At 36.6% G+C, this 8,041-nt stretch overlaps 1 protein-coding gene across 1 annotated transcript in view; it reads right to left on the bottom strand.

Moving 5' to 3' along the window:
• Positions 1–1,158: 1,158 nt before the first annotated feature.
• LOC137239839 (muscle-specific protein 20) overlaps positions 1,159–8,041 on the bottom strand; it is a 47,980-nt gene continuing 41,097 nt past the window's right edge. Inside the window, exons 2-3 of the mRNA XM_067765593.1 lie at positions 1,637–1,957; positions 1,159–1,559 (exon numbers count right to left, since the gene is read on the bottom strand). Coding sequence (XP_067621694.1) covers positions 1,377–1,559; positions 1,637–1,957 — 504 coding nt within the window. The 3' untranslated portion in view covers positions 1,159–1,376. The remainder of the gene's footprint in view (positions 1,560–1,636; positions 1,958–8,041) is intronic.

Genomic DNA, 8,041 nt, shown 5'->3' with positions numbered 1-8,041 from the left:
CCGCTTATTTTTTGGCCAGACGTCTTTCAGACTTGTGATAATGTCCTTTGAAATGTATTCGTTTTTTCTATAGCTTTTCCGTCTTCATCATCATTAATTGGCGCTTAACCGTCCAGCAATATTCAAAACAAGTCACGCCAGCTATCTCTGTTTGGCGATAATTGACGTCAATTCGAAGCACCAAAGGAGGACAAGTCCTGCCGTTTTAAATTCAGTGCAGATCCCTTTCTGCTTCTTCTTCCAAACTGCGGTGTCGACTCATATTCTTTCTTCGCCGGAGCTTCTTCGTCCATTCGCATAACATGACATAGCCAGCGAAGCCTTGTTTTGTTGCTATACTATCGTCATATCTGCGTAAAGCTCAAAGAGCTCATCATTTTAATTCTTTCGAAACTATTCGTTGTCATGACGGACATGACCATAGATCTTACGGAGAACTTTTCCTTCTAACACTCCAAAAGCCATCTTATCTTCTCCCGACAGAGTCCAGATTTCGTGCTATATATCAGGACAGTTATGCTGAACGACTTGTAGAGTGTGATTTTTATCTGTCGAGATAGGACATTACTTTTCAATTGCCTACTCAATCCAAAATAGTAGTAATTATCGGTTTGATTTCTAAGCTGATATTATTTTTGCTGTAAATGCTGGTTCCCGTATAGACGAAATCCTTCACAGCCTCGAATTTATATCCGTCAAAGCGTGATTGCATCAATGCTTTCGTCGATGACAACAAGTACTTCGTCTTGTCCTCGTCTACAGAAAGACCCACTTTATTTGTATCTTTTCCAAAGAATGCAGAATTCACAGCTCGTTTGTTTAGCTAGCTTCTCCATAAAGACATATTTTACAAATTTGTAGTCTACTTTTAGGCGCGTTAGTCACATACTGATATTTGCAAAGAGGTGGCCCACGCAAAACTTGAATGTTTGAAATAAAGCTATTATAAACTGTTAAAACTATGACAAGAGGAAATTATATAGACTAATTCATTTGCTGCATTATCTACTGTATTTCTATTATATGAAATTCAGCCGAAAAGTATGCTACAAATATGGACAAATCGCTTCTTGAGGTATTGCTATTAAATAACAATATATAAAGAGCGCGCTGTGGGCATTTTACGGAACACTTCCCAATCATAAAAAAAAAATAGTATTTAGAATTTTTTTATTTCTTTATTTGTTGTTTGTTTTTTTTTTTTTTGAAAAATGTGTACAGAAAATAAAAAAAGTGCCCCAAAAACGAAAAACTTCAAAAAATTGTTATGTTTCTACAAAGAAACAACTTCAAATCTAACTTAAACATTGTATGTATGTATGTATGCATTATTAACTAAACACTTAGTATGTATTTACAAAAACAAAAAAAACTGTTCACATATGACGCGTATTGCCGAAACCGCCATGTCCCGATTGTGAAGCGCCTTTATTGTAACCCATTTGCAAGTTAAGGTGTCCTTCGTGAGCGCGCAATTGTTCCTCAGTAAATTCACGTTCGTTCTTGTCAGCCATTTTGGGACCAAGAGAGGGACCAGTGAATTCAGGATGTTTTTGTGTCTGTAGAGAAAAATAAAAGTTGAATTTGTTTATTTTGCCTTTTCCACTGAAGTTGTCCAACTATAATAAAAACTTACGATACGTCCAAGCGCATATAAAGACAATGTGACTTGTGGAATATTACGACGTTCGAAAAGATCAGCAGTTTGGAAAATTTCTTCTTCAGGCACACCGTATTTCTTGACCGCTGCTTGGAAGCGTTGAATGTTTTCCATCAATTGAAAGTTTGTGCCACGTTCTTGAATTTTTTTCACAGATCCTGGTGCCAATTTGTTGATTAGCTTGCAAAGTACAATGCCATCCTTAAGAATATCTTCATATTGACCAGCAGGTACTTTCTCACCCAAAACTGCGAAAATCCATGTGAGGACTTCTTGTTCTTGTTCCTTGTTGCGGGGCTGTAATGGGAAAATTAAAAAAATTGGTTTCATTGTAAAGGAATTTGCAAACATGAGATAAAACCAGGTAAAAGTAAATCGAGAATCTTTCAAGGTTCGAAACGAGCTCAAGGCCAGGGTTGTTTGAAAAATTTTCTACTTACTATTCCAAAAACAAAATACAATTTTTCAATTAGAGAAAAATTAAAAAAAAAAAAAACAATAATCATTACAAAAATTATTGCTCTGGCCTTGAGCTCATTTCGAACCTTAAATCCTTTTTCAATAGGCCGATAAAACAAAACCAATTGTTAATAAATCAAGAGCACTTGGGAAATGTCAAACAAAGTATTTGACAATAAACAAATCCAACATTATCAGTGTCCTGCACCAGATGGCGCAACGCTGATCAAATATATTTGGTAAAGAGGAATAGAAGTAGTAATTTATCAGTCAAACCAAACACCGTTGTATAGCTAAATGGTTAGCGCAGCGTGCCTAAGGCGTACTGATGATGAAGGCTTAGCGCCCTTCGAAATAGATATATCTGCGCAGCTATGGCAGGTTGTCTGAAAAATTTTCTACTTACTATTCTAAAAATAAATAAAATTTTTCAATTATAGAAAAATTAACAAAAAAAAAACAATAGTCATAACAAAAAATTAATTTTTGGCCTTGAGCTCATTTCGAACCTTGAATACTTTATCAATAGGCCGATAAAACAATTGTAAATCGAGAATCATTATTTCGCCTTAGACATCCCTTCCCAAACCTAGAAAAGTCATTTTCTCAACGGAGCGACTGACAAAACAGCTACCCGTTTCCGTGTTCAGGCACAACCAAGAAAGAGAACATTATGACCATAATTCGAACTGGCTTCCAAATAAGCCATGAACCGTTGAAGACTTGCTGATTGACGTACGAGCGCTGGACCGCTCAGGACCAGTTCAGCAGTGGAACGTGGACGCTTCGCCAAACTTTTTATTACAACGGTTAGCTGATGATGATAATGGCACAACGCCGAAATCGATTTTTCTCGAAAGCAAATTTGACAAGGGATGACGGAAAATTGTTCAAATATACATCATTTATCCATCCTATCGGAAAATCAACAAAACAAAATAAGACTGTTAGACTTTATACTGCAACGGACAGATATGGATAGATGAAATGAAAAGGGGGCCGATGAATTATAAAAGAGACAGCCATGTTATGGATGATTCTTAATCGACGTGCGAGACACAACATTGTATTTCTGCCACCCCATAAAGGAGGTGACGGACTACTTCTCCTGGCCGACATGGAAGACTTGGATTTAAGATGCTGAGCAAAAAGGACCAGAAAGTAAATGAGCGGTAGGGATGCGAGTTTCGGTACGATACTTCAGCACATGAATACTTTTGACATTCGATGCCAGTCGACAATTTTTGCCATTGAGTATTTCGACCGCAGCATCGTACCGAAATTAAGAGCTAATCGGCATAATATACAGTTGCGTATGAAATTCTGTTCCTAATTTGTTTCACGTATCAGTAAAAAATTTTCGCTAAACAATTTTCAGTTATTTTATTCAGAAAAAGCAGACAACCGACTTCAAACTAAAAGGTGCTACCGATCATTTCTGTGCGAAGTCTACATAGAAAGTTTGTTCAGGGGTTCGTTTTGACAGATCAATTTTTATAGCTACGATACACTATTGCTACACAAAGTTTATGGAAAGTAAAACGAAGCGAAAAATTGAGAGATTTTCTGGCATAGTTGACCCTCTTGGTAGAACATTACTTCTAAATCCGGCTTTATTGCAACAAGAAATTTAGAAAACAAAGAGATACTGAGATGTTATTTCTTATAAATATTTTGAATTCGATACCGTGTCCTTAGGCCAAAGTGTCGACATGCCATATAGACATAGCATGGAATCTATCCAACGAATTAGATTTACCCCGCTCCTCCGGCCTCGCAAGCTACTGGGTGAGATCAAAATAAGCAGTGAGATCAAGTTTTTCTGGATTTGATCCTCATCAGTGTCGGAGTTCTGAATCTAGTGTGTCTAACCAACTGATATAGATTTCATCGTTGTTCAACCAGCGGATGCCATCTCTATGCACGAAGTTGCACGGGGTGTTACTATGAGGGGACTTTGCTAGAAAAACAGCACCAAGGGGAGTACTCGAAGTGATATTCAACCACTTTTTCCGAAGTAGAAAATGCCTTCACTTCTGCGATTGGCTTTTCGGAACTGGACACGCCGCATCGTTCTGCCGTTGGATTCCATAAAGAGCTGGCGCATAAGCACGTTTGTAAATACAGGAGAAACCTGCAAACCCTGAATGTCAATTGTAGTTTTCTGAACTTCAGTTGTAACTTTCTGAACTGCAACCTTTTGAGCTTAACCTGAAAAAATACAAAAAAAGTTAAATCTAAGGCAAACGGGTTTTAACCCACCTCAAATAAAGAGACATTTTGATGCCCCAAGCCTAGAAATATCAATGCAAGTTTTAATTTTTATATCCCTTATCTAATATTGTGGCGAATTTTGATATCACTATTCTATTAGTAAATAATCGCAACAACAAAACACAGAAAGCTGCGACACCTATGTACTAGGCAATGAAGCGATATCTCACACACACACAAGTAGTTGCTCACACATACACACGCATATGGCTAGTAGAAAAGCATAACCTACAAATATTCATGTATATAGCTGGTAACCAAGCATGAGATACAATTGTTCGCGAAATTACTAGATCTTAGGAGAAATAGGTGAACGATAAACCCGAGAGTATAAAAGCAGCGCATGCTGAGGAATCAGTAATCAGTTTGATTTAAACACGCTTTTATGAAGTACGTGATATCGAGTTATAATTGTACTACTCCCAAAGTAGACTAAATAAAGACCAATACTGAAATTCTGCAATACTGAATATTGGTGTTATTTATTCGATAGTTCAGAAGGTTAGCAGAAGGTGCAAAATAATCGGAATTCCCCAGAATTCGTTACAATATATTAGATTGCTCGAACTTTCAACCCCGAGCGATACTCGTAAACTGTAATTTTGACATTACAAATGAGTGCGCAACAAACAAAAAAAGAGTTTTTAAATTGAAAAATGCCAAGCCAACAGAAAATTATGAAACCCATTACTATGTACATAAAGTAGTTACTGTTATTGGTATTTGGTTTTTTGTTTTGTTGTTGCACGTGTATTTGAAACTCAACACTTTCCACATAATAAAAGTTGTTGTTATTTTTGTTTTCCTTATGACAGCTTTTACCTATCGGAATTAATTAAAATACAAAGCATAAATAATAATAATAATTTACAGATATTATACTGAGAGAAAAAACTGGTAAGATCCAGCAAATCATTGGTCAATTCCACCGATATTTCTGTAAATTTTTGTAAATCGCAAATGGTTGTTGAATCAACTTCGCTCATACTATTTATGCTTTATTAACCATTTTGGCAGTCAAATCAATAAAAAACAAGTAAGGAAAGCTAAGTTCGGGTGTAAACAAACACTACATACTCGACTGCCAAATTACAGCTTGCAAAACTTTTACATTACCTTATTTCAAAAAAGGGCAGTGCCACGCCCATTGTCCAAGATTTTACCCATTTTCTATTCTGCGTCATAAGGTCAACCCGCCTACCAAGTTTCATCGCTTTATCCGTCTTTGTTAATGAATTATCAAACTTTTTCGTGTTTTCGAAATTTTTCGAGGTTATAGGCCAATTTCGTTCATTTTAAATTGCGATCTGAGATGAGTGCCCAGGAATTTGCATACCAAATTTCATTACGATACCTCAAATTTTACTCAAGTTATCGTGTTTATGGACAGACCGACGGACATGGATAAATGAATTTCTTTTTTCCCCCAGTTCATTTTGATATCTATATATATAAAAAGAAGTGTACATTTTGATTATCACTCCATAACTCGAGAACGGATAGAAAGATTGCCATGAAATTTTTAAAAAAGACACAGGAAGGAGAGATGATGGTTAGTTGATTTTGAAATCCCAAATCGGTTTAGCCATATGAATGTTAGCCAAAAATGAACTTTTGTATGTATTTCATCGATTAACTCAAAAACTACTGGACTTGTTATTATGAAAATTGGTATATATATGTATTTTTCCATGGGGAAGGTTTGTATAATGAGTACTTTGATACCGGGTGACTAGGGTCTCGAGATATAGGCCAAAACATGGACCCGGGTAACTCCAGGAAGTGTTTGTACAATATGGGTATCAAATGGAATCTGTTTATGAGTAATTTGACACTTGGTATTTTTAGTACCCTTGGGTGACTAGGGTCTCGAGATATAGGCCAAAACATGCACCCGGGCACCCCTAGAATGTGTTTATACAATATGGATTCAAATGAATGCTGCTGATGAGTGCTATAGTACAGGGTAGTTTTCATACCTATTGGTGACTAGGGTCTCGAGATGTAGGCCAAACGTGGACCCGGGCACCCCTAGAATGTGCTTATACAACATGGATATCAAATGAAAGCTGTTGATGAGTGCTTAAATACAGGGTAGTTTTCATACCTATTGGTGACTAGGATCTCGAGATATAGGCCAAAACGTGGATCAGGGTAACACTAGGATGTGTTTTTACATTATGGGTATCAAATTGAAGCTGTTGATGTATGCTTTACTACAGATAATTTTTTATACCGCTGGGTGTCTTGGGTATCGAGATATAGGCCAAAACATCGACCCGGATACCCCTAGAATGTTTATGTATTATAGATATCAAATGAAAGCTGTTGCTGAGAGCTTTTAAGTAATTTTCATTCTGATATTCGATTTAGTCGCATCAGCCTGGCAAAACTGATAAATATGCATGCGAATCCGAAATAAAGTCATGAATTAATATACCCACATACCTATATACATACGTCCTATTCGATTTGCCTGAAATTTGGTATATAAATTTGCCTATCTTAGAATTCACGATGCTCTTTTTCCGGGAAGTAGACCAGAGACGGACTGGGACTGGGATTAGGACTGGGACTGAGACTGAGACTCGGAGTGGGACTGGGACTGAGACTCGGAATGGGACTGGAACAAAATACATACCACCCTCTTGGGCTGGCAATAAGATATGAAGAAGAATGAGAAAAATTTGAGAGAAAAGAAAAGAGAGAAGGAGACTGAGAAAGAGATAGAATGAGACGAAAATGGAGATAGATGAAGCGAAAAATGCGGAGGGAGGAGTGAATACAAAGATTAGGAAAAAGTGTAGAGGTGCGAGGGCAGATTTAGACGGAAAAGCTTATTAAAATGTATGCAGATATACCAAATTTAGGGCAGAACAACGTCTGCCGGGTCTGTTAGAATATCTATATCTATCTCGATTAGTTTATGCCGTTACGGAGTACCGTAAAGCGAACAAAATTAATATACTCTGGGATCTCTGCTCAGCTGTGTATAGAAATTTCATCTTATGTAAACCACGGCTCTGTTAAAAAAATTTACAAATAAAACAGGCGTTTGTAATGACTTTGGATATAATTTTTACAGACTTTCAACCTCGTATTCTCGGATTTTTAGACATACAACGCTACCTAGCACTGTTTCGTTAACTAAGCGTTGAAGGGGACCATAAACTACCAAAAAAAAAAAAAAATTTAGAAGTGGCTGTTGATATAACAGAAATTTATGAGGCACGTAGTCATCAGCAGTGCTGCTCAAAATTTTTATACTGAAGTGCAAATCACAATACATGTACAAAATTATATATTAAAATTATATCTAAAACCGGCTTATAATAACTGAATTTCAATTATTATGTTTTCTAAGAGAAACTGAAAAAAAAAGGAAACATTTGCTGGCATATTGCGATGGACCCATTTCGAAAACCGCCAACGTAATCATCCAATTTTTGTAATGTTATCAAAGGTTTCACCGGGATTCGAACCGTGAATCACATGGTGAAACTGCAGTAGCCTTTAACCACTAGGCCATCCTGCTGGTTTTTTTTTCATGCTTAATTCAGTTGTTCTTTTACACTAACAACACAATTGATACAATTTGTATTTATTTTTTTTCATGCTTAATTCAGTTTTTCTCATTTCTACACTAAC

The sequence above is a fragment of the Eurosta solidaginis genome, chromosome 1 (assembly GCF_040869045.1).
Source record: "Eurosta solidaginis isolate ZX-2024a chromosome 1, ASM4086904v1, whole genome shotgun sequence".
Taxonomy (NCBI): Eukaryota; Metazoa; Arthropoda; class Insecta; order Diptera; family Tephritidae; genus Eurosta; species Eurosta solidaginis.
This window is presented reverse-complemented; position numbering and strand designations above follow the sequence as displayed.